The sequence below is a fragment of the Cyprinus carpio genome, chromosome A7 (assembly GCF_018340385.1).
Source record: "Cyprinus carpio isolate SPL01 chromosome A7, ASM1834038v1, whole genome shotgun sequence".
NCBI classification, from domain to species: domain Eukaryota; kingdom Metazoa; phylum Chordata; class Actinopteri; order Cypriniformes; family Cyprinidae; genus Cyprinus; species Cyprinus carpio.
In genome coordinates this window covers 15,874,225-15,902,208 of record NC_056578.1, presented here as the reverse complement: position 1 = coordinate 15,902,208, position 27,984 = coordinate 15,874,225, and the positions used below count along the sequence as shown (strand labels likewise).

At 37.6% G+C, this 27,984-nt stretch overlaps 1 protein-coding gene across 1 annotated transcript; it reads right to left on the bottom strand.

Moving 5' to 3' along the window:
• Window positions 1-7: 7 nt before the first annotated feature.
• Window positions 8-27,820, bottom strand: LOC109072430 (exostosin-2). Its single transcript, XM_042759924.1, has 15 exons — window positions 27,633-27,820; window positions 26,552-26,881; window positions 26,185-26,408; window positions 25,855-25,944; window positions 22,316-22,432; window positions 22,037-22,232; window positions 19,886-20,025; window positions 19,108-19,201; window positions 13,892-14,023; window positions 9,279-9,468; window positions 7,054-7,220; window positions 5,285-5,428; window positions 5,032-5,160; window positions 1,800-1,882; window positions 8-1,009 (listed from the first exon to the last, which is right to left on the bottom strand). Exons 2-15 carry the CDS (start codon window positions 26,864-26,866, stop codon window positions 871-873), a joined length of 2,160 nt encoding a protein of 719 aa, XP_042615858.1. The 5' UTR covers window positions 26,867-26,881; window positions 27,633-27,820; the 3' UTR covers window positions 8-870.
• Between the last annotated feature and the right edge of the window lie 164 nt (window positions 27,821-27,984).

Genomic DNA, 27,984 nt, shown 5'->3' with positions numbered 1-27,984 from the left:
ACACATCTCTAAATTAAGCATTTATTTTTTCCCCACACTCTGTTTATTACATATAATACATCTTAATGTAAATAACCAAACAAACAAACAAAACAATTCAAAGAAATTGAGATATCAAAAAGAAATCTGACTAGAATACATTAGGAGTATGAATGAATTATTTGCAATTTCATGGCATATAACTATATTGTAATCTGCTGTACAGTATATAACTATATAATACCCAAAATACACTTTCATTAGGCAGACATAAGAGCTGAACTAAACAGGGAACATTTATATAAAATACTTTTTTTCCAGCAACATTCAAAAAGTCAGCAACTGAATATAAAATGAAATGTCGAACTGATATAACTCAAACTGTAATATTAAAATCACTAACAGTGACTGTGCAAAACAATATCTCATGTACAAACTAATGGCCCCAACCCAACTTCCGAGATATTCAGTTCAAGTTATGCTACAATTCGTTCAGCGTGATGCATATCTTTAAAATAAAAAAAAGTTAAACTATAAATGTAAATTTACATTACTATATATATATCCTCCACTGTTCACCAGTGGGCTGTGTATCATCTCTATGCGTTCACTTTCCTCACACAGATATAGTGTCAACCACAAGGAAGGTTTAAGACGGAGCCAAACTCCGATCTGTCCTCACAGAAATCATCAACTGACTCAACGTGTCGTCCTGTTTCAGCAACCATCCTCAAGAGTGAAAACATGATAATAAGTTATACAGTGCATCATTTCCCATTAAACAACTAATGGAATGACTCTTCTCAAAAGTCATTAGGTCAGATACAGAACGGGAAACACTGGAAATCCTGGAGTGTCCATAGACTGTCTGAGAGATAAAAGTGGTGGCTGTCACAGACTACCAATGTTGGGGAAACTTTTGAGTTTCTCTGGGAAGTCGTCTTTATAGAGTACAGGATCTGCACGGTGCTCGACAACCTTCAGAGGCATGGTGCCAAACACAGAGGCGAACTTGTTTATGCACTCAGATCTGGAAAGGAAAAAGAAAGAGGCTGAAAGAGTGGAGGAAAAAGGGAAACATGGATAACACTGATGCCGATGCTGGAAAATCTGTCTTCCAGAAATGGATGATGAGGAACAAAAACATTCATGGTAGAACCTAACCAGTGTTTTGTAGAGTCATCTGAATCATGAGGTACATGCACAACGTTAAACAGGGTTTAGATGTTTTCAAAATGCATGGCATTCCCAGGACCCTGCACTTGTGACAGGAAATGTATAGAGAGAGAGGCATAACCAGAGGCAGAAACCCCTTCATCAATCTAAACAAGTGTGACCCCTGGAAGGGTTCAGCAGTCAACCGAGTCCCTGATTGGCTGCTACCACTTCAAGGTCAAACACTCTCTCGCAGGCTGCTTCAACTGCTTTAATTCCTCAAACACAGTTTGGAAGTATGAAACCAATCATCAAGACTGATTATGCTTCGGCGGATGAGGAAACGGTTGTGATTTTCAAGGAAAATCAATTCAAGCCTTTCTGATGCATGCTTCGCCTGGTTCATACTTGAATTGAAACACAGAATGAATCAATGATTTGTGGTGAACCTCTGACAGAGAGGAAAGTCACAGTTCCTTGAGAAGGAATGTTTTTCGTAAGGTCCAGTGAATTTGAATGTTTTGATCTGAAAGCACAGGAAAGTATCTCCTGTACTGTGCTACAATGAGGCAATTGTTGGTTAAAACCACAATGTGTTTCAGATGCCAAGAATGCTGCCAGAGCTCCCTCTGCCCAACTAAAGGGAATCCCTGTTTATACTGTACCTCTCCACCATGTGTGTCTGGTCCAGGGACAACCCGTCAATCGCTGTGCACTCCGGGCACTTGAATTTCTTCCGAGGAGTAACCTAGAGAAAGAGAGAAAAACAAATGTGACGTATTTGATTGTTTACTCAGAAGTCACAATGACTTTTTTTTTGTTTCAATCTCAAATTAAATCTCAGTTTTCAGTTAGTTTTAGTGAAGCTGTTGTATTCTTTTTTAGTTTTTTTTTTTTGTGTGTGTGTGTGTGTGTGTGTGTGTGTGTCTGTGTTCATCTTAAAAAAAAAAAAAAAAGTCCCTCAAAGTTTGTCCTAATAAATTTTTGGTCTTCACCCTTCTATAAATACTCATGAGTCAGTCTTGTATGCCCTACAACAATGTTTCTCAACTATAGTCCCGGTGACCCACCTACCAGAATGTTTTAGATGTCTCACTAATTAAAACACCTGATTCAACTCATCAGCTTCTTAGAGTTTTGAATATGATGACATCTAAAACATTCTGGGAGTTGGGTCCCAAAGTAGGACTGGGGTTGAGAAACTGTACTATAAGTTACATTATATGCATATTTGGGATTTTTTTTTTCTTTCTTTTTTTTTCATCTGTCAAAAATGCTTGAAAATTGTTCAGAATATTTACAGAAGTAAATTTTTAGGACTTTTATATCATTAAAGAGATCATTAGAAAGCAGACTTGTGTTTAATTCAGTGCATAAAACTCAAGTTTTTTTTTTTTTTACCTGTTCTTACCTCAAAAAGGTCACAAAAAAACAAAATTGTCTGACCTACATGTGTCTGTAGCTCCCAATTTAAGGCTTAGAAATCATGACATACTCCTCATATTAAAAAACAACAAAAACTAACAGCATTGATAAGATTATTTTATAATGAGCTGGGGCTGTAATGATGGGCCTCTGTGAAGTGCATGTCTGTGTGTGTGTTGGGAGCTGAGTGGGAGGAGATGACTTGATGACAGGTCATATAAGTCAGATGTAATGAGAGAGCCGTCCGTGCCCGTGGCCTGGCTAAACGACCGTATCTGCCGCTCTCATTAGACGAATGATGTACGACCCCTCTGCCCCATCCCTCCTTCAACAACACACACACACACACTTGACTGACACTCTCCACAGTGGGAGCGCGGGATTGGGGCACTAGGAGGTGTGGGTGATGTGGGGATGTGGAGGAGAGAGGGGAGAAGGTTCACAGCGTAACTGACTGCAGGATGAATGTGCCCCAGTGAGCTTAGAAAAACAGAGAGCGCAGGAAAGAGGCAGACAGTGACATCCAGATAACAGAGGTTAAGTCCAGGACTTTACAGGCCGAACAGCACCTGGACAGAGTCACTGTAGACTACAAACTGTAGAGGCTGGAGGAGAAAGGTGAAAGCTGATCAGAGACAGAGCTCCAGGGAACACTGTCAGAATGCCCGCATTCTTTTTTTGTTGTTGAATTGTTGAACTGATTTTTTAAAGGGGACATAACACACACAGTTTCTGCCAATCTCATGTTAATCTTGAATACCTATAGAGTAGTATTGCATCGTTCTCATCTCCAAAGAGTCTTTAGTTAGATTTATAAAAGACAGATACAGCTTCCCAATTCTCTCTGAAAACAGACAAGCTCCTGGAGACGTGCCGTGGGTGGAGCTAAAGAGTCAAGAGCACGTAAAGCTTTTGCTTTTGCGTAGAGATTGTCTGCAAGCTGTGACATCGACATAAATAAAACAGGAACAAAAACACACTTGCACAACTCCATTGCTGCCCCGGGAAAAAAAAGTACATCCACTGTTCCCTTAACGCTGTGTTCTTTGGGAAGCTGAACAACTACTTCTTTAACCCCAGTGAAGCACGTTGACGGGCACGCTCTTGCTCTCGCTATGTTTGCTGTGTGCGCGCGCTCTTCCGGAGGTATTGCCCATACAAGGAATTCTGCCCGTCATGACATCATACAGGGCCATACTCGAAAAAAACTTTCTGAAACTTATACGAACACTGAAGGAGTGTATTTGGCATGGAAATACTCAGTCATAAGTCAAGTTTTTGAAACTTTGGCCATGTTTAGCATGAGAATCCAACTCTTTAAAAGTGTAAATAAGTCAGAATGCATGAAATAGCATTAGACCTACCCTTTAAGGGATATATATATATATAAATATATATATATATATATATATATATATATATATATATATATATATATATATATATATATATATATATATATATAATTTTTTTTTTCTACAATATAGTTCATCATGATCTATTTGTCAACCTGTCTGACTGTTTAAATGAAAGCCCTAAAAATCTGCAGTATTAGCTTTGTGTTTCCTGCACTTCTCTTTCATGACAGCACTAGACTGTTGTTGAATCCCAAGTGCTATGGGTAAAGGTAATACATTTCACAAGAGTTGTAAGCTTGCAGTCTTAAATAAATACGATAGGACTTGGTTTCCTCACTGTAAAAACAGAATTACACTACAGTTCAAAAGTCTGGGGTCAGTAAAATTAGTTTTGGAAAGAAATAAATACTTTTATTCAGCAAAGACACATTAAACTGATAAAACTGAAAATATAAGACATGAGTAATGTTACAACAAAAGAGTTCAATTCAAATGAATGCTGTTGAACTAGCTTATTATCAAAGAATCCAGAAAAAAAAAAAGTAGCACAGTTTCCACAAAAATATTAAGCAGCTCAACTATTTGCAACATTAATAATAAGAAGAAATGTTTCATAAACACTAAAACAGCATATTAGAATGATTTCTTAAGGATCATGTGACACTGAAGACTGGAGTTTTAAAATATAATAAAATAGAAAATAGTTGTGGTAAATTGTAGTAATATTTCACTTTATTACTATTTTTACTGTATTTTTTTATCAAATAAATGCAGCCTTGATAAGCTTGAGAGACTTTTTACACAAAAATAAATAAATAATTAAATAAATAAAAATAAAAGCTAAAATATTTTAATAAATAAAAATTGTGATTGGTAGTTTTTGTATGAAAAGATGTTTTAGTGATTTGAAGATTTTGGCTTTTGATATTAGCTTCCATTAGTGATTTGGGTGGACTAAAAAAGGAAGTTTGTGTACTCTTATTTCAGAAAAGCAAGAAAAATGTAGTTTTCCATGATATGGCCCATTTGATTCCCTCCAAAGTAGTTGGTGAACCAAAACAAACAGGCAGTATCAGAACACAATCGACCATATCGTACTCTGAGGTTATGTTACCTTTATTGGGGCTTTGCCAGTGATGTTGGCAACAAGGAAATTCATGGCAATATCCTCGCAGTTCATATGAGCATCCACCCAGTTCTTAATGTCTCCGGGCATTTTATATGTGTAGAGATAGTTGAAGTACTGAAAAGGAAAAATAAACTGATGTCAAAACATTTTTGACAATGTGAGAAACATAATAAACCATTTTGGCAGTGTGCAACCCTGGACGGAAGTGATGGGAGTCTATGATGGATTTGTGCTGTACCTTATGATAGAACGCAGCTCCAGTTAAGACCATTGACACTTCATTGGTCCACTCAGATTCATATTTCCACTTGCCCATTTCGTGGTCCCATAAGTGGAGCCGTCCGGGATATCCAACCAGCCTATCTGGAAACTCACGCCATACCTACACACAGACACAAAGAACACAACTGAGACATAATATAAACTCATCACAAAATCTAAAACTATAAATAGGATCAGTCAACTGTTCAACAATTAGAGTCGTTTTAGATAATGCTGGCTTCAAAGGATGCTAAACCTTGAATATCTAGGGTTAAATCAATGAAGTTTAGGTCTAAAGGTTTGTTAATCCCAAAAATGACAGGCAGGCATACATGATACGATGTAGAAATTCTTGAATGTCATTCCCCTGTGGCAAAAGCAGCTAGTGTTTTAGCCAGACATCCATGTCTAAAGCTGTCTTCCATTTCATACAATTATCCATAAATTACGCTTCATTCTCTCAACAGTGCATAAATGCCTGCAGGTGAGTTGAAGGCAAGCCTGTAGCCATGGACAGCATCGCTTGTCCTGTCATCCTTCATATTATATATATACAAATATATATATAAAACTAAATGATAAAAATAGAGACTTCAACTGTAAGGAATGCTTTGAGATGCCGAGCACAGATTTATGCAACAGAGGGTAGCTCAAAAATCCTGCACTGCATGTAAACTCAACTAAGTAGAAGTGACCCAAAGAGGTACTGGGATCACAGTTCTGCTCTATCATCCCTGTGCATGTGGAGAAGACAATTAATCCCTAGTTGTTTCAGATACAACCCCTGGAAATACTGTGTATTTAGGCAACTACTTGAATTGAATCCATTCGAATATATATATAAAAAAAGAAAAAGGTGGTCATCCAGTGCAATAATTTGTGAGTCACATGCAGACTAAGAATGCTAACATTTCTTTCAGTCTACCCAATTTCAAGGCATTTTCAGACCTGTATTTTGTCTTGTTTGTTCCTAAACAAACCAAACTAAGTGAGAAAAAGAACCAGGTTCCAAAGAAAAGGAAAAATGTATTCATTTCTCCCTGAATCCAATAATGGCTGAGTTTGAAATCACAAACTACTTTTACTGAATTAAAATTAGTGCATCCAAAATAAAAGTACACTACATTTCAAATGTTCGGGGTCAGTGAATTCATTCTCTTATGCTCACCAAGGCTTCACTTATATCAACAAAAATACAGTAAAAACAGTAGTATTGCAAAATAACATTACAATTTATTATATTTTACAATGTAATTAATTTTCATGATTTCAAAGCTGAATTTTCAGCAGGCATTACTCCAGAGTCTTCAGTGTCACTTGATCCTTCAGAAATCATTCTAGTATTGCTCATTTGAAGCTCAAGAAAAATTTATTATTAATGTTGAAACAGCTGTGCTGCTTAATATTTTGTGGAAACCGTGATACTTTTTTCATGAATCCTCAAAAAAATTGCATTTAATTGAATTGACTTTACGGTCACTTTTTAACAATTTCATGTATCCCTGTTGAATAACAACAACAACACAATAATAATAATTTCTTTGAAATTCTTGGCCCTAAACTTAAAAACAGAAAACAGAAAAAAAGTGTATGTGTTTGTGTATGTGACTTGTTTACAGCTTGATGCGGCTTCAAGACCCGACACTGATTTACATCAAGCTACCCGTATATACTAAACCTCCTTGGTTGTAGTACATTTTTGTAGCAAGTAGCAGTACAAAAATAGAGATTCAGTGCTTTTACTACCTCATATCCAAACTGCAGCTCATCTGAGGTCAACATGATGATGTCATCATCAATGGCCAGGACAGCTTCTGTTTCGATCTCATCAAATGGGAAGAAGCGATTGCTGAGCTTGTTTTCTTTGGTACGGACCACTTTAAGAGGTACTGTGACTTTGGGCCAAAGCGACTCTGTTACAGAGAGAAAGAAAACAGTGAGCTAATAATAATACACTGTCAGATTCAGAGAAGATGAAGAACTATGAGAGATGGCAGCAACTATGGAAAAGAGAGTGCGGGTGGATAAATCTAAACACATCACTGAGTAAAAGCACATATGAATCTGACCACACTTACATTCTTCTCAGGGCAGAAGAGACAACGCTCTTTATTTTCAGTTGTGTAAGAGCTTGGGAGGAGTTCAGAGCACAAAGAAGACAGATGGCACACATAGTGTCACCTAATAAAACTGACGAGAGAAAGTCTACTGGAACTCAGACCCTAAGACTGGGTGAGTCTGCAATTATACCGCTACCTCAAAGTTGGGGTATAGACCCTGGAAATCTTAGGAGATCTTCAATGAGCTCATCTCTGTTAGGTCAATGCAATTCAACCTATAGTATACTTCCACAAGATCACACAACAAACTTTGAAAGGAAGAAAAAAAAAAGAAGAAAAAAAAAGTATTTCCTAACTGCCGGAAAGCCTCCCTGGCCTCAGACAAAGGATGAAAGAAGGGCCAGATCTTCACATGCAAGTAAACTGATACTGTCACCACATCCAAGCCTGGCACACAGGATTCAAAAAAGACACAGACAAGTAACAAAACACAGACAAGATGGACTACAACGACAAGTAACATTTTAACAACTAAAACTAACTGGCAAAATCCAGAGCAGCACAATGCACAAACTTAGACATTAACACATCATAAATCTGCACCATAAGAACAAGCAGGAATCTCGACTGCGTCAAATAACTTGCGCGAAAGCTTTTAATGGCCTGTAATCACTTCCTTGCCCTGTACTGATTTTTCACTTCGGCTGTACTTTATGTACGAATATTTTAAAAGAGCTTTACCAAATTATATCCCCTGTGACACCACCATATAAAAGCTCTCCTTCCATCCAAGTATTAAGCCCACTGAGAAATTCCCTGAATGCAGTCCTATTGTCAGAAGTCGCCAGCACCTCATTAAAATGACAAACAGTCAAGTCTTGGGCAGCTAAAGCTGTTTGAAATAAACAAACATAATCAGCAATGGAAAAAGAGTATGGAGGAAATCCATCCTCATCAGGGCCTGAGCCCCTGGTTGACCCGTGAACAGACCTTATTATTTCTAATGGGTCACAAAAGCTTGAGCCCGGCTTCACCGACGCCTCTAATCAAAGGCAACAGTGAATCATTAGTCTACTTCAAAGTATTCCCTTCATAATGGCATTACTCAAATCTATGGAGAGGATATATTTAATTCCCCATTCCTCTTTTTTTCCCAGGGACTTCATAAACAGACGAATACCTAATCGCCTTGTATCATTAGAGGCAGAGCCACAATAAATAACTACTAATATCAGCTTATTTTGACAGATCTAACGGGCCATAAATTTGACCACAGCTGTAGGAAAAGGAGACCGTTATGGAAACAATCCTTTTGGTTTGACAATAAAGTTTAATGGTGGACGTCTGGTTTAAACAGGCCATATATCACAATGAATTAAAATACACTTAATTTGTCTAGTCAGGCGTAATAGGACCCATAGATATCAACAGCTCATAGCCAGTCAATGAGAAGAAAAACAACATTTCTGCCATCTCCTTACATTCATCTACATGCTAGGGGCAGTACTACCAAACACTCCATATCTGAAGATAAACCAGAGATGTTTGGCCAAAGCTCAAGGCACATCATGCTTTCAATTCTCCAACCTCAAGAGCAACACAATTTGGCTATTCTCTGGTTTATCATTCATCTGTTCCATATCAAGGGTTTCATGTGTTTTGTGAAAGCCGCACAACTGCATTTCACATGAGTGTCACATTTTCCTTCTATAATAACTGAAGCTGTCAGAACAACAGTGTAGATTTAGTCACAATCTCTTATCAAATTCAACAACTTGCTTAACAAATAAAATACATTTAGTCAAGCTAAATATGTTTTATTATCCTGAACGAGTATGGCAAAAACACCAAAATACAGCATTTAAAGTTACATATGGTATAGACGCAACCCTACAACAACGTGACACTAACCTTCAGGGGGGCTCTTGTTCTGGTTGTTCCACACCACCAGTAGTTTGGCCAAGCTGGGCACCTTGGAGATTTCAGTGATGACCCTAAAGAGACTTTCGATTCGATCATAGGTCAAGACCACAGCCGTGAACCCAGGTGAACGTGGCGGTATGAGAGGAAGGAAAAGTGGACTGTTCACACTTGACCATTTCTGTTGAGATAAAAAACAATACATTTAAATGAATCAGTGGGAAAATTCACTGTACCTGTTTTCTTATCTTTACAACAAATGCAAGTACTTTCCATGACTTTTTTAATGGCTTGAAGTGCAGTAAGATAATCAGCAACCTCGGCCAAAACATGGCTTTATTTGGAAACACGCATGGACTATAAAATTGAAAGATTACTGAGAATGTTAATAACCAGCAGTGCAGGGTAGGTGATTAAAAGTGGCATGGAATGTCGAGCACACAACCAACAAAGTTTAGAGCAGAGTTAAGAAACAGCTGCCATGAGATTTCATTGTACCAAACATTCACCTAAAACAACTTGCATACATTTTTTTTTTTTTTTTGTCTAAAGGAGAAGTTTTAGGTCAACAGGTCAGAAGCCAAGATCTCACGCTCTATAACCTAGAGAACTGCTATCAGCTGTACTTACCCAATAAGCTACCCAATAAAGCATCTCTATCGTGACAGTCCTGTAAAACTTCCATCGCAGTATAATCCACTGAAGGCTTTGTGTGCATAGGTGCTACATTCCTTGTGGTAGTCTAAATTTCAAAAAGCGGATGGATTAAGAGAGAATGTTTTCCTTAGCTGACCTTAGTGAAATCTGGCAGAGAGCAGATGACAACATGAAGATCCAATACACTGTGGTCAGATATTAAGAGCTAAATGAAATACTTCCTTGCTTCAGGCTCTTTGTCATTCCACGGCATCCGTCCATCCTTTTCCTGTTAACCGTTTTGTATCTGAATTTGATTAGAATGTTAAACTTCCTGGTGTACTTCTTGAAATAAAACGCAAACATATGGTATCCACTGAATCTTGGTCAAAACATCAACAGCTCTTAATATTTCCGTTACTACAAAATAAGTATAGAAACTGAGCACTTGAATTCCAGTGTCAAGCATTTATAGAACAGTAATTGTCATGACCTTTAGATCTAGTCAACACCAACAACTCATTATGTTAAATCTCATCAAGAGACCATCAACATCAGTTTTCTGTCTATTACTGAAGATCTTAATCCACACTGCCCAAAAACAGAGATCTCTACTACACAATATTTCTCAGACCAATCCTATCCTCACTTCATAATATTCTGAATTATTTCTGGACATACTCAAGCTTGCTGCTTTAAAATAGTTAAATATTAGATCTAAACTTTCTCTCTTGGGTATATAACTGTATATTGGCTCATATTTGTATTTTATATCATTTCTACATTATTCTGTATGCTCCTTCCACCAGCTTACTGTGCCTGTTAATCCATTAGACCGCCATCATAGCAAGCTCAAGTTTTAATGAAAAAGTGGTAAACCTATTAATGAGCACAATTCCGATTCTAATTTGGATCTCTTTTGTTGCTTTTTATCCCAAGCTGTTTTGTCAAGAGTGCAATTTTATGATTGCACTCCAATGAACTCTGGTGCAGCAGGGGTGCAGATGAGTCCTGGCAGGACCGGGGTGAAGCAGGGGTGCTGGGACGCTATCGGCGTCAGTGGCTGTCTCCTGCCAGTGTGGGGCTTGGCTCATCTTCCTGGCCTACTTTAAAACAGCCTGTAAACTCCCAAAGATGCACAGACTGGAGCCCAGATCAAGTGACGCTGTAAAGTAAATACTGCGAGTGCTTAAAGGGCCTCTGATGCGGTCATGAAGACTGCTGTTTATTGGCCTGAAGGATAAAGACTGAACGCAGACAGAGTACACAGACTTTCTTTACTGTTCATGGTCCCTTCTATTGTGTCAGTAGAGAAGAGATACAAAGCAAAGCAACAAATAACAAACAGCTCGGTGCAACTCCATTGAAAAAGAGTGCTTCACTTTTAAGTTTAAGACTAATTTAAAGACTAATTCAAGTTTTCAAAAAACTCACCAATGCATAAGGAAAAATAAGGATCTGGTTTGAAGAGATTTGGTGTGAAAGATTATTTGCATCTGGTGTACAGATCCTAAACTCTGTAGCCAAAGCCAATTACATTTTCATTTCTATCAAAAAAAAAAAGAAAAAAAAAAAGAACGAAAAAACATCAAATCTTTCACTTTGTCTATGTAAAATTCTCACCTTCATTTAAATTTTCCTCATAACAAAACTAATAACACTTCCTTTAATCAAGGCGTGTGTTTAATTAAAAAAAACTAAAAAGGCCCCACGAAGTGAGACCCGCAAGCAGAGATGCTATGGCGCTGATACACGTTACACCCTCCTTTCCAGCAGCTGCTGAAGGTGCCCGCAAATAGAGAGCCGCGGTTAACCAGCTCCCTTGCAGCGTCCGCCACGGTCTGTCACCATGGACACAGCCATCCTTCGTACAACATCAGTCAACCATCCTGCTAATAAAAAACTTTATATGCCAATGGAAATTTCTTTGAGGTGCCTGACACGGACACCAAAAGCAGAGGGGGAAATTAATTAAAGTACCATGTAAGTGGTAAGAAGAATCAAGAAGTACACTGGGGTGTGGTGTGTTTAAGTTCGGTCTGAATGCTCTGATCTAATTGGGCAGGCTTCAGTGCGGTTCGGCGCATGTCAAGCCTTTGTGATTTGTTAAAGTAAATAGGCAGGAAAACAAGACTAATTTTTTATTCCAACAGTCAACGCCAGAATATTTGCTTGCGGTTAGTCAGTGTTCACCTGCTATTTGGAACAAGCCGTAAATGACCGGGTTCTCAACTTTTGGTTTGTTTCTTTGAAGGCAGATTTGCTCAAACCAAAGCCAACCAGACTCTGAAATACGGTGCCAAGAAGTCCCATTTAAATCTCTTCATCTATACTTTGAAATGCATCATGCGGAGACAAACTTCACCACCTAAAAACAAGGCTGTTATTATCATCTCGGATGTGAAAGTGTATGGGTTAGAAACGATTACTCAGGAAGAGCTTGTTATTGGGCACCAGTATTCTTTTGTCACACGTGAAAAGAAGAGGTTACAGGCGGCTCGAGTGATGGTGAGGGATTGCAGGCCGTTTCATGTGGGCCGAGGGGGCTTGGCGAGTCTTGCAGCTGGGATCATACTAGTACAGCTTTGGGATTAGTCGAAAATGGAACCCAGATGAAAGCATGGACGCCTGTTCAATTGCAAAGGCTCAGTGCGCAGAACATTTACCTCCAGATTCTCATTGAAGCTGATGGGCAGCTATTGCTAACATCGTAGAGACTGGGCTAAAATAAGAGCTGCATTTTAAGTGGCAGCGGCTTCCTGCAGATTTGAACTGTTGGGAACAGGCACCAGTCACGTTGCTTTAGTTTGTCCTTCAAACAGATGAACAGTGCCTGCCTTCTTTCCAAAGCCAGAGAGAAATAAGATGAGAAATGTATACATCACTAGAATACACAAGGTGCATACACATTTACAAATCACACATCTGAAGTAGTAGCTTATCTTCTTCAGCTCTATTAACCTTTCAAGTTGTTTTGATTTAAAAATCTGACCAGACATCCCAAAAACGAGTGATGTAAAGAATTCTTCACAGATAATAAATGCATGATGGAACATAAAGCATTCGTTTGGTAAGCAGAGGATAAATGTGAATTCACTCAGAAGTCAAGCACAAAAAGCAGCCTGTCCTGACGACGTCTCCTGAGGCAGAGCCAGAGAAATGTGCTTTCAATTATGTCCCGGTGGATATAGGGAAGCAGAACAAGAAATGCACTCGATTTATGTACTGCTCTGATTCTGCTCAGGGTGTTTTTACTGAACATTCAGAAAGTATTTAATATTTCCTGTAACGTTAGCAGTCAAACAGAGACAGGAGTATTAGCCTCTTGGGGGTCTGGATCCCTCCATTTGATCTGAATGGTAGCATGATGCTGAGAACTGGAGAACAACAACAACACTGAACAAAACCCCTAATGAACTCCATGCTCCTGCCATTTCTGGTCTGAGTTTTGACTGTGTACAAAATCAGAGAGATGAGGTGAAGGAAAAACAAAGTTGGATTAGCTAGTTTTCGGCACACTGCAATGTATGAGCTGGGCTCTGTGCTCAAAACAGACCTGACAGACAGACAGACAGACGAGTGTCCTTCATGTGATGCTGGAGTATTCTGAAGCTCATACCAATGTGCAATGTTGTCTTTACAAAGCTGTCTGCTACCACTGCTGAGTGAAACAATGTGAAATAACATGGAACTGAAAAGTACAAGCTCACTCTCTCAATTTAAATTGTCCATACACTATATTCCAAAAAAGTCACAAAAGAAAGCTGAAAAATTAGAATCAGACATGGTAGTAATTATCATAGAGTGCAAAAATAAATAATCACTGTGAATTTGTTGCATTCAACATTCAATCTGAGAAAATTTTGATTAGAATTACAGCTATAAATAAGTGGGCAGAAACTAAATTTAAACTGTGAAATGCATTGTGTGTATGTATATAAAAAAAAGGACCAAAAAAAGTTACTTACAACTACAGAAGGATTGTTCCACTCTTCGTAGGTACGAGCTGCATAGGGATAGATGCGATCGTTAATGATCTGGAGAGTTGTCATGCCAATAGCCTTCATGGAGCTGAAGTAGGCTTCCCAGAACCAGCGGGCCTAGGGAACAATAAATGGCATGACTTTCAAATATTTGTGAAAAAAGTAGCAAAGCACAGACTGATAAACAGAAATGTATAAAGCACACAAAAAGCATGTGAAAAACACAAACCAAAGGCATAAGATAAGGCCTCTCACATCCCTCGACTCTCACCATCCTGCTCGTGCCTTTATGACCCCAACACACTTTCAAAGGCAAAACAGCCCAATAAAGACTGGTGGCATGACTACAGGCACCATTCCAGATGCTTATGAGCCCTTTAGACTATCAGTCTTTTAACTTTTCCACTCAAGTGGCACTGAGACTCCAGCTAAAGTTTAAGGGCAGAGGTCAGGTCATTCTACTGCTGCAATGTAATCACACTTTTTTGCATGTTACTTGAATGCTGTTATAATGCTGAATAATACAGAAATTTCAGAACTATCATTCAAAAAGTTTGGGGTCAGTACAATTTTTTTAATAAAAAAAAACAACAACTTTATTTTTATTTATACATGGATCGATTAAATTGATCAAACGCAAAGAACAGTAAAGCCGCGTTCCCACCCTGGGAACTTTACCCAGGAACTAGGGACTTTGGACTGGTACTGATGTGTTTCCACAGCAGGAATCAGGATCTAAATAAAGTTCCGGTAAAAAAAAACGCCCCTCAGAAAGTCCCTGCTCGCAAGGTAGTACTTTTTCAAAGGTCCGGAACTTTCGGGGGCGGGACTTGGGCACTAAACATGCTGATTGCTTGAGTTCACGCAGCATTGTGATTTCAACCACCATTTATTTGGATAATTTTCAAAATATTCCTGTTATTGTGTCATGAAATGTAGTTTTAAAAGTATTTCAGGCGAGAATGTAGTTGTTTAAACTCAAATCTTTGGTTTATTTATAAAGCACCTATTTAAAAATGTGTTTCGCCGATTTCAGAGACGATCAGCTCCACGCGATCAGCGGGAGCTCAGTCATGTATCCGCCTAGAGCAGTCTCAACTCGGCTAGTACTTCTGACATTTGCCTCTGGCTCTGATGTCTCTTTAGTGGTTAAACAAAATATAATTTGTTTTGGGTAAATCTAACAGGTAATCTTTGCAATTAATTCAATGTATCTATATGTTAAAATGAAAATAAAAAGAGGCAATTGATATAATATTTCGTTTCATTGTAATGTAGGCTGTAAATACACAGATTTCCCTGAACTAAGTACATTTCTGTGGCTATTATTATGTTTAAATGAAAACGAAAGGAGGCAGTGGTAACGTTATTTGATAACCTATTTCGTATAACTGTAAATCTACAGTGAGGAAAATTGCAGTAGCTAAGGCAAGCTGACTGATGTTATCAAGTGTGCTGCTGTTTGCAGAATTACCGGATTTGCGTCGTCCTGTCTGCGGGAGATCACCCCCCGAGTCGAACTCGCAAAGTACGAACTACCGAGGATGCAAGTCCGAAATTTGATGTCATATTTCGGCAGCCCCGCCCACCACTACTGACAGGAGTGTTTTACCGTATCCACAGCTCTCAGTGTATCGTGCTGTGTCTGCTATTTTGTCTCGCTGCGGTGTCTCCAAGATACGGCCTGTCAAAGTTGTGGATTTGATGTGTCCACCGCTCCAGGCTTTCTCATCGAACCAAGTTTGAAGTGCCTGGGCCGCTCAGAGTTCAAACAAGTTCAGCTCTGACTTCCACCCGCTCCGAGCCGCTCGTACAAGCTGACGAGAGCGGGTGGGTCGGAGGGGGTGGAAGAACTCTGTTTGAATGCTTATATCTCGGCGAGGAGGGGGTCCTGGAGGCACAAACTCGGGTGGGAAGTAGAGCCTTGTGTGCCCAGGGCTAGCGACTCGGGCCGGCAGTGTTCGGACAGGCCCAAGGCCCCCTCTCATCGACCCGAGTTTGAAGCTGACTCCGGTTCATACAGGTACAACTGAACTCCGGTCCTCTCGATCTTACTCATGTTGCGTCTCCTCTCTGTGGTTTATTACCTTTGCAGAGACGTCTAGGCTCCGCCCCCCTTCTGGACTTGGGTGGGAAGTTGCAGCTCATTTTAATTTAAGGAAATCCACCCTTGAAACAGCACTTTTTTAGACCTGCCAACAAATTACACTTTTAACACATCTGTATGGTATTTTGAGCTGAAACTTCACAGGCAAATTCTGAAGAGCCATAAGATTAATATTACATCTTGTAAAAAGGGGCATAACAGGTGCCATTTAAAAATAAATAAATAAATAAATAAATAAAATCTTACTGACCACAAACTTTTGAAGTGGACAGAATATATTAACTACAATGAGAAATAATTTTCATAATACCATTAGAGCATATTCCTTTAATAGTTACTACCAAAATTTTGGTAGCTGACCTATATTCAACTTGACTTTAAGCTTTAACAATTAATCCATGAGGGTTTAAAAAAGGGAGCAAAATATTTTCACAAATCACCAACACAGCAAAAACTGAGAAAAAAGAAACAACCTTTCATTATTCATCAAAAAGAAGGTCAACAATCTATACATAATCTGTCAATACAAGAACACACACTCTTTTCCCTCCACAGCAGATCCATTAACAAACCCAAAGCTCCAGCAGTGAGGGGCGAGGAGCACATAAGAGTTAATTACCCATAAAACAGTGTTATCTCCTGCTAGGAGGCGCCATGCCACAGTGACCCAGCTCCACCCTTCCTGGTCCTGTGTGACCCTGATCTCTTTAACAGGGTCGACCAAGTGCATGCTAGAGGCAGCCTCATTACCTGTCCTTACTGCAAACAGTGTCAGATTAGGTCTTACTACAAAGAGACAAATGAGACCAGGATGAATATAAAAAAGAATAATGGCATTACAACATTTTCCTGGGCCAATTATTGAACAAGATCAGAGAGTGCTAATGGTCTTTCTTTAAAAAAAAAAACGATTAAAAAATAATTTGTATCATTTGATGAAACAGAGGTTTGTGCAACACATTAAAAAAAAAAGATAATCTTCTGACCATTTCAGTTACTCTTAAGTGAACTGAACTCAGTGCAGCAAGGTATTTTTTGCTTGTGAGTCTTTAGCAACACATCTTTTCATTGGCTGCTGTGTTTGTTGCCATACCCAACACAAATGAACTCAGTTCAGCACATTAGAAGAGCGCAGTCACCCCCCTTCTTCCGGCCCCCAAGGGCCTGGCCCTTAAACCTTAAAGAAATACAACTACACAAAAACAGCTTTTCTTTTTATGAAGAGGGGAAGAGGATTCAAAAAGACTTTCTGATCCCAATGGGATCGTAGCTGGTCATAAATCAGCTCGTGATGAAAGTTTCCTTTCCTACCAGGAGAAGGCAGACAGAAAACCGCACCCAACAAGAGCTGAACCCGCCCCGTTTGAACGCTTGCAAGAATTTTTATGAGAAGGCAAGAGACGGAGTCTCGTAAGAGGACGTTGGCTGCTCTTCTGACACATTTAAGGTTGTTCATATGTTACACTCTTGATCATACAATAATCATTCCTTTATCTTACAGGACACTGTTGCTATAATAACTGCAGATGGGAATCATGAATTAAATGATTGGTTCCAAATCTTAATGATTCTGGTTCCATAAATGGTTCCTTTAGTACGTTAGTGGAAGAAATATTAGAAAAAAAGCAACAAAATTATTTGCTAAATGATGAGATAACTTCAATAATAAATGCTATAAAAATAAAATCACCTCATCTGAGTCATTCGTTTAGGAATAGGTTGAACTTGGCACAGACTGCACTGTATCGTTGAGATTCACCAAAATGAAAAAGCTCATAAAATTGATTAGTTTTTTTGCAGCTCATCAGCAACATCCGTGCATTGCTAGCACTCCTCAGTCTGTAGAGAGGGCACAACCAATTCGATTCAGCAAAAGGACAAGAGACAATTTGATGAAATGTCAGAAACAGCTACTTTCTTAGGCTGAAAGACTTGGCAATCACACCATGAAGTACAGTAGTTGGCTGCTCCCTCTATTGGTCAAAATGCAGAGAAAATCCACTTCACCTATTCCTCACAACTGTCTGTAATACTTCTGCCTCCTATTTTTTGCAGCAGCTGCATTTTATACAGTCCTACACTAAAAGTTCAAGAGGGTTGTCTTCTGGCAAGATCAAGAACAAAGTAGTAGGGAATTTTGTAAAATCCGAGTAAGGTATATATATCAAGAACCAGTTCTTTTGTTCAATATCAACCATACATTCACTCTGCTGTCTGGAGGTGGTATAGGCTAGTAAGAAAGGAGTGGATCAAGATGTGTTCAAGTGTGGGCTGATATCTCACTGACTTCATGCCATGTCATAATTCCAGCACATGATGTGTTTTTGCACACTACGTCCTAACACCACCCAGAAACCTGTGGAACTAAACTACAACATTCTCCTTACATAACATATTCAACATCGAGCTGAAGAACTTGAGACTGTTCAAGGAGCCAATGCCAACGGAAGCAGAATGCAATTATTATTAGTTATGGCTATTGTATAGTATTCTACACTGCATTATATTTGACCATAATTATTACAGAGTGAAATCAATAGATCTCTTTACATGCATTCCATGTGGTTTAGCTGCTTTAACAAAAGTGTACAGCTGAAAAAGCTGAAGGGAAAAAATTAAAGCGAAAGTGTGCGGTTAACAATTTGTTTGGATATAGATACATCACTAATACTTAAATTAGCTTCCATCATGATTTACTATGGCGGGAGAAATTTCATCTTTAGCGAATCAAAACTACACACTTGCAGGAATATTGTTTTTGGCATTAACCCACCTGTCTAATAGTTATTTTCATAGCAGAGTTAGTACTCCATTGAAAGGGAAAAAATAATGTTAGTGGAGAAGAAGAGAGGTTGTGACTTCTTTAACCTTGCCTTCACCCTGTATTAAACCTAAGAAGACTGCTCACATTTAGTCTGAATGTGACTCTTTTGAACTCAGTTTCCATCAGTTTCTACAGCATTTGGTACTGTTTACTAACTGAATTTTGAGTCCTTGTGCTGACCCAAGAAGTGAAAATGACCTATCGACCACCATGATGGACAGATGCTGCTGATTTTTTACTGTCACTCCAAAAGTGCAATCACATTCTTACCTGTCTCTGCATCTCCTCCACCTGTCTGTGAGGGATGCTCTTTAAAATAGTGTACATCTCTGGCAACTTCTCTTCTGGAATGACAACAGACGCCCTGCAAGTACACACACACAAATGACTCATATTAAATTCACTTGATTTTCAAATGATCTAGTTAATACAGCAACATTGATATTTATAACTTATGTTTCTTGAGCACAAAATCAGCATATTAAAATGATTTATGAAGAATCAAGTAACACTGAAGACTGGAGTAATGGATGCTGAATTAAAATTTAGCTTTGCCTTTACAAAAAGAAATTACATTTATAACAGAAAATATTAATCCTAAAAGTGAAAAAGTTGATAAATTGTAATATTTCACAATATTACTGTTTTTATACATTTTTTACTGCATTTATAATGTCTATACTTTATATTTTAAATAAATTGGCAGCCTTGATGAGCATATGAAACTTCTATCAAATATTTAAAAAAAAGTACCCACCAGAAACATTAGACCCCATGTGAAATTATGCTATGGTATGTTAAAAGTTCAAATACATTTAAAAATATATGTGATAATTTTGATTAATGAGGTAATTTTTATATCCAAATCTTCATGAACTACTGATTTTCTTATTATTCACGGTTAGCTCATGACTTTCGGAAGTTATAATAAAGTGTTCAATATGGTTTTTCTTTACAAGGTATTCATAAGTTGATCAGTAAGTCAGGTACCATATTTTCTTTATTCATGAACAATGGTGACTGACAACAACAGATTTTTGACCTTTACCTTTTCCAGTCCAGCACTTCAGAGAAAGGCAGAATGTAAGAATCAGCCATGATGACAGGGACACATCCAGCCTGCAGCACGTCACTAAGTGTGGCTTGGCCGAGCCGGGCCCCTCGCAGAACAACACAGAATGATGACTCCTAAAGAACACACAGGGGACACATTTGTCATGTGTAATAATGATACACTCCCAGACCTCTTGAGTTATGCTGTAACAGACAGCAGTGTGATCTAGGTGTGTGGTGTGAATGAAGGGGTTGCAATGAAAGGTGCTAGGATCAGAGTCTAGAGGGGCTTTGTGTTGAAAAGGGGGTGATGGCTCTCACAGGGATTTTGCCTCCGCTCTTCCTCACTGTGGAATGTCTCCCAGATGTGCTGCAGCACGCAACCCAGATGATAAGCATACTTCCTGTCTAGACAGGGCTGGACGTGAGATGAGCATGATGGACAGGAACAGCATTTGTTTCTTTTGCTTACACCAATGGGCAAATGTGTTGTGGTGGTAAAGATTGCTTCTGAATGGGTAGAACATTTAAAGTCTCTAGGAACATATGGGCCAAGCTCTCAAAGGCAGGATGGGCTTAATTTACACAAAGATGTAATGTTTTTTCTAAGGTAAAAAATTTAATCTGAATAGTCTAATTAGTCCATTAGATACTGATAATGTAAGCAAGTAAAAAAATACAAAAATAAATTATGAAATATATATAAAAATATTACAAATTCAAATCCAGATTTTGATTTTCAAAGATTTATTATAAAAAATGTTTTTTGTTTTTTGTTTTATTGCAATATGCAATAAATCAATTTAATCAATATAAAAGTAAAAAAGTGAAAATACACAAAGTAAGTTGATCCACATATGACAGCCTCTGAACTCAGTCAATACTAATCTTATTAATAGCTTACGTTTCTTCCCCACCGCAGAAACCACCACAGGTTCATTAAAGCCATCAAATTATAAACATTTTTTCAGGGCTGCATGACAAATCGCCTGCGATATCATGCGCATCTAGTCAGTAAAGCCGGTTCTGTGATCAGCAGTAAATCTCCATCACATGCTTTCAGATGGAGCAGCATTTAATACACAGAGCCGTAGTTCACTGACAAGCTACGCAATATCACATTCATAATCGAAGGCGATTCATCCGCGATTATGAACGCGATATTGCGAAGCTTGTTAGTTACGGTTTACAATGCATGGAATGGTGTGCTGTTATTGGTTGAGCAGATGTATCTCATTCAGATAAGGAGAAAACATGACAGAATAACACAGCAGATAACGCATTTTGCGTAAAATTAAAAAATGACTTTTCAATACCGACCAGATACAATACTGATTTTGGCAGGAACTCAATTCTTTAAAAAAATGGCATTTATCGCATTTTGGAACCAAACTCTTCATATATACAGTAGTCAACATTTGAAGTGGATCAAAAAAGTTCACCAAAGTTTGAATTTTGTTTTCGGATTTAGGACAACTTTGATGAAAGGTTTTGATCCACTTCAAATGTTGACTAGTGTACATACATACATACATGTGTGTGTGTATATATATATATATATATATATATATATATATATATATATATATATATATATATATATATATATATATATATATACACATACATACATACATACGTATATACATACATACATACATACATACGTATATAATAAAAAAAAAAAAAAACAAAACTTCAATAAAATGATAAATGCATTTAACACAAACCGCCACGGCCCAGACCTGTACGCTATCTTACACTGCATGCAGTTGTTTAGTTGCAAACATGATGCAGGGTAACAACTGTATTATGTGGTCTAGAACAATGTATATATATACCCCAAAATTTTATATTATGTAAATATTTTGATATAATTATATCATATAATTAATTTTCATTAAAAACCGGACAGCCTTAAAAAACAACATACAGCTTTGTAAACAGGGCATACAAAAATTATATAAGTAATAAAAAATTATATATTAGTATGTACAATGACTTTAAATATATTTTGAAAATAAATTTAGGAGCTAAGTTATTCTAATATTGGCGACATTTAAAATATGTTTTAATATGTTTACTATGTGAAATTCCATGTGAATTCAATGTTGTTTAATAAGAATGGATGTGTGGAGACACCAACCTGTAAGATTTGTGGGTAGTCGTAGACCTGTTCTTTATAACAGCGCTTTCTGACTGAGGCCAAACCCTGAGAGAGATTACTGCATTTATCTAGGAGGAGTAGGGCCTCCCCATTCTCCTCCTTCAGCCTCTCCAGTTCCACACGGTATTCCCGATGGATGGCCGTCTGAGATGACAGAATGAAGTAGCGTCGGGGCCTGAAGTAAACAGATATTATGCGATGCCATTTTCAATCATTAAATATACACTGGCTAATCAATGTCGATAAGCAGGATCTCACCCTGGTTGCATCTCAGGAAGGTCCACCTCAGCAGATAAAGGGCTATACACGGGGATGCTGACATCATAACCCTGCCTGTACGTCCATGTGGAGAAGCCTCCCCCAGCCAGCAGGGCTCTGTGAAACAATGAAGATGACAACTCTGTCGCCGGGAAAGTCTGCAAAAGGCGCTGAAGATAAAACACGTCCTTTATCTGGTTTTACATGACAAATGTGTGAACATGCCACTCCGAAGCATTTAACAGAGTTGCCTTCGCGTCCTCATTCTACAAGTCAATAAAACTTCAAACGGTGCTCGGTTTGAGGGAATGAAGTGAGTATAGGGAAAGCTGCAAATATGGCCACGCAACATCAATGTCTTTTTATCTCACCCCACACATATGCACATATGGGCAGCTGGTTCTGATGAGGCTGTACGCCAAATGGAGCACAGCTGGATGAGCCCAGGAAATTCCCTACAGCTCCAGTTAAGAGCTCATCATTTCAGGGCTTTCTAGTACATAAAACTCACCTTTTCCACCCAAAGCAAAAGATCGGCCAAGTAATAGGCTGAGAAACATGGACCATGTTGCAGTAAATACCAGGAGATTTTGTTTGTCTGCTTGCTCTAGGCGGTAGTGTGCTATTCTCTTTCATGATCGCTCTGAATGCATCTTTGATCTCTGTGTCTAATGAACACACTAGAATGATGATACAAATCCACATTAGGAAATTTAATTGAAAAGAAAAAAACAAGTTGACATCTGAATAGGACAGTTCTGTGACACTGATATCTATGAATATATTTTTTGGGATGGATGTCTATTTTAATTATAAACTGGATACTTGCAATATATCTCAACAGAAGGGTGTTGAAACACCAAGAAAATCCTTAAATCCAGCATGGATTTCTTGAATAGTCTGGCATCAGTCTGTCAGCATTGTGGTTCAGTGTCATTGTGGACAACCATGAAGTGTCAATTCAATCAATCACAATAACCAACAGATGTAAAATACTGCCATACTGCAAACTTACATAAATACAACTATCCTAAGACCAAAAAAATATAAGAGGATATGACGGAATTTATTGCTTCTCAGATGACATTGCTGCTGCACAAGGTCAAACATAGAAACACACTGCCCTCAAGTGGCGAACATTACATCCAGTCTTTATTGGAAATTGACTATGCAGTGACAAATCCTGCCCTATGGAAATGGTTTTCAAGGGCATTTTTTTTACTTTGAGGGCATATTTTTTCTAACTGTATAAAAACACTGTATGTCTTCCATTTATATCAAAGACAGCAACTTAACTAAGATTAATCTGAACAAGAATGGTTGCCAATTATTCAATAAAACCAACATTAAATACAAACATAGCTGTAAATATATTTAGTTTTGGTTTCAAATTTGGGTGTTGGGAGTGTTCATGTTTAGTGTGTTTACAAGTAGGACTGCACAATTAATCGAAATTAAATCGCGATTAGGCAGAAGTTGTAATTGTCATGCATATCTTTCAGCGAAACACGATTCTGTGATCAGCAGTAAATCTCCACCTAGGGCTGGGTACCGAGTTCGATACTTTTTAGGTACCGACCGAATTGCCTTGATACTATCGAGTATCGAAAAATGACATGTTGTTCGGTTCCAGATTTCGATACCTAAGGAGTTAACTCCAAATACAGCCCCCCAGAAGAAATCAGGAAATCCCTATAGCAATTCCTGAATAAACTGAAAAAAATTTAACTGCTTTCAATGATTCAACGGGACTAATAAACACACGACTACGACAATATATGGTTTATCTGAGTTTGTCTTATTACAATGTTTATTGTTATAAAGTATATAATAATGCAATGCTAATCGACATGGCCTTTATCACTGCTTAGAATATTTGAAATATGTTGTGTGCCTTATTCTGTGTAAGAAGCCACATCATCTCACAGAAGGGTTTATTTAAAACACTCGACTGACGTTATGAAGTGAGTTTGGAGTAAAAACATGTAAAAACAACAAAGCATGTTATTAAATCTGGTATTTTCATGTGCTTTCAGATTGAGCAGCATTTACTAGAGATGGTCCTCACTGCAGAACACAAGATCCAGGGGGCGTGGTTGGATCCAGATCCAACTCCTCCCACCTTACATATACCTAAACCTACCCACCTCTACCCCCTGATCCCTAAACCTACCCATCTACACACCCTAGATGTGGAACGATTTCATTATCGTGGGATTATATGGTCTGTGATTATGAACGCGATTTTGCGTAGCTTGTCAGTGAAGTAAATGCTGCTCCATCTGAAAGCACGTGATGAACATTTACTACTGATTACAGAACCGACTTTACTGACAAGATGCGTATGACAATTGCATTCGATTAATCGTGCAGCCCTATTTACAAGGCTGAATTTAATTATTATTTTTTTTAATTAAAAATCAACCACTCACTTCTGAAATAGCAAATACGGAGCAAATTGACAGCTATAGGTCACTAAGGGGACTGTGAAAGGACTAAACTCACACAAAATTAATGAAATAATAAATACTTAAATTCATACAATGTGAAAGAAAAAATTAGTTTTTAAGTTTCACTAAACAAGAATGAAGCCAAAATTCCAGAATGAGAAAATATGAGGGTCTGAATACTGTCCTCACAATATGCAAATAAAAGGTGTAGTTTGAAGGGTATAGAGATTATCTGAAAAAAATCTACATTATCGTTCATAAGTTTAGAGATTGGTAAGATTATTTTAATGTTTTTGAAAGGTTCTTATATGATTAAACATGAAATAAACCTTTAATATTGTCAAATATTATTACCATTCCAAATAACTATTTTCTATTTTAATATATATGGTAAAACTTTACAATAAGATTCCATTAGTTAATGCATTAACTAACATGAACAAACCATGAACAATACATTACAGTATTTATTCATCTTTGTTAATGTTAGTTAATGAAAATACAGTCGTTCGTTGTTAGTTCATGTTAATTCACGATGCATTAACTAACGTTAACAAGCACAACTTTTTATTTAATGCATTAGTAAATGTTGAAATTAACATTAAGATTAATAAATGCTTTAGAAGTGTTGTTCATGCTTACTTTATATTAACTAAATTGGTTAACTAATGAACCTTATTGTAAAGTGTTACCATATATATTTTAAAATGTTAATTATTGCTCTGATGGCAAAGTTGAATTTTCAACAGCCATTATTCCTTAAGAAATCATTCTAAATTGAATTGGGGTTCAATAAACATTTCTTACTATTATCAATGTTGAAAACATTTGTGCTGCTTAATATTTTTGTTGAAACCATGATATGTTTTTTTTTATGATGAATAAAACATTCAAAAGAACAGCATTTATTTTAAATGGGAATCTTTTTTTATCAAAGTCTTCTGTGTCACTTTTGATTAGTTTAATGTTTCTAATTTTAAAATATTACTTTCCCCAAACTTTTGAATGGAAGTTTACATGATTTCAACATTCAGACTTCCTGACATATTTAGCAATTTTGTGTGCCTGTTTATTTCTACTAACTCTCACCTGTCTCTGGGCACATCCAGAGCTGTATTGTAATCAGGGGGTCCTCCAGGAAGCATATTGAACAGCAGGTGGTTCATGCCTTTGTCCCACCTAAAAATGTATACCGTAAATAAAAATATATAGCTTGAAACATTCAATTATGACTCCAATAATAAAGTGTGTGTTTCTTAAGCTAAAATATGAGTTATATAAATAACAGATCAGATGAGTGCCAGAAGTGACACTGAAAAAGAGAAAGTGCTAATGTAATAAAAAAAATAAAATACATTGAGGACCCAGTAAAGCCAAAGAAGTCAAGGGTAATTTGCAAATACTCAAAGATATATCTACCTGGGGAGCATGGCCAGTGCTTGAGCGGTTTCACGAATCCGCAGTGAGTTCTGATTCAACACATCAGTGGAGGGTATGAACAGACACGCTCTGGTCACATCATCAGTGTAAAAATCACTGTCCGATATGGCACTCAGCAGGTCATTGTATTCTCGAGAGAGGCCAGTGCTGCTGATGGGCACCCCCACCTCATCCACAAATCGTTGAAGAGGATAAATATACACCTGTGTACAAACACACACACACACACACACACACACACACACACACACACACTATTAACAGATCAGATCAAAATAGCCCAAGTAAAGACATCCAACCTAATAAACATAAATCAATAACACAATTCTTTCTCTCTTTGCATCACCTTGATTTTATTCTTGGGATTATATCCACAGCGATACACATCAAAGCAAGTGTGCATTCGACAGCTCAGGTCACCCCTCTCAGGAATAGGGCTGCTCATAGGTATCCTGACCAATGGAGCATCATGCACACTACGACGGTCCAGACTCCATTCTGCGGAGGATTCAATGGAGTGAGGCCAGAACTGGAACATCCCTGTTGCAATCAGCCCCAGTAAGACCACAGAGAAGAGGGTGATGTAGTAGATCCGGTGTTTAGTCTTCATACGGGGTATGAGCGCAGGACCCCGGGAACCGTACTTCACTGATGCACACATGATGAGCCAAACCCACTGCAGAAGACACAAACAACACTGATGAACATCTGCACATGCCAGAGAACACCATCAAATATTTTGATGAACAGAAAAAAAAAAAAAAAAAGTAAAATAAAAAAAAAAATTCTAATTCTAATTCGAATTGATATAGCTAATGCATCTAATGACATTTAAGTTATCATATGATTTTACATTGGAAAACTGATTTATTATATTATTGATTCAATTAATTTAAACAAATTATGTTTGACTTATCTAACTCCAATTAATTTATACTCTGATCCATACTTTATTATGTTAGTAATTGTTCTAATTCTAATTCATTATATGATTCATCATAATTTATTATATGATTGTTAACTCTCGTTTGGATTTATTATATTACTAATATATGTAAATCCAATTAATTTACTAAATTATTAACGGGTGAGGTTCGGATTAATTTGTTTTATGACATGATAATTATTTGGAATTTGATGGATTAATCATATAATACATTTACTGGAATTAGACATGATTGTTTCATCTAATTCCAATTAATTTACTACACGACTGATACATCTAATCTATCATATAATTAACCCCTCAAACTCCAATTACTTTGTTTAGACCAATCCCTCTCATTTCTATATGACTTATAAATAAAAGTAGGCCATTTTAAATAAGAATTTTACTCAAAATATGTGCTGTCTTGTGTTGTAAATAAATCCAAAACACACTCGCTAACGAAGCAGGTATGCTAGCAACTACAAAATCATTAACTAACCTTAACGGTGTCCAATTCTCTGCCTCAAATCTCAGCACGCCTCAACCATAATCTCAGTTGTTGCCCCAGTGTGGTGCAAAGGCTGAAAATGAAATTGTTGATTAAATTTTGTATATTATCCCACAACACCTTCCTTCTGCTAAAGGGTCATCTGACAGAAGAAAAAAAACCTCGTCTCTCCTTCATGCATAGTCCCATCCGTTTTTCTTGTAATTCGGGTCGCGTGCGCCATCTGCTGTAGAGGGAGAATGAATGTGAGGCACAGACTGCGTCTTGAAACCTAGTAAACCCCCTACCTAGACAGCATTTTAAACAACAGCTATCAGTTCATCATTTCAGTCACCATTTTTTA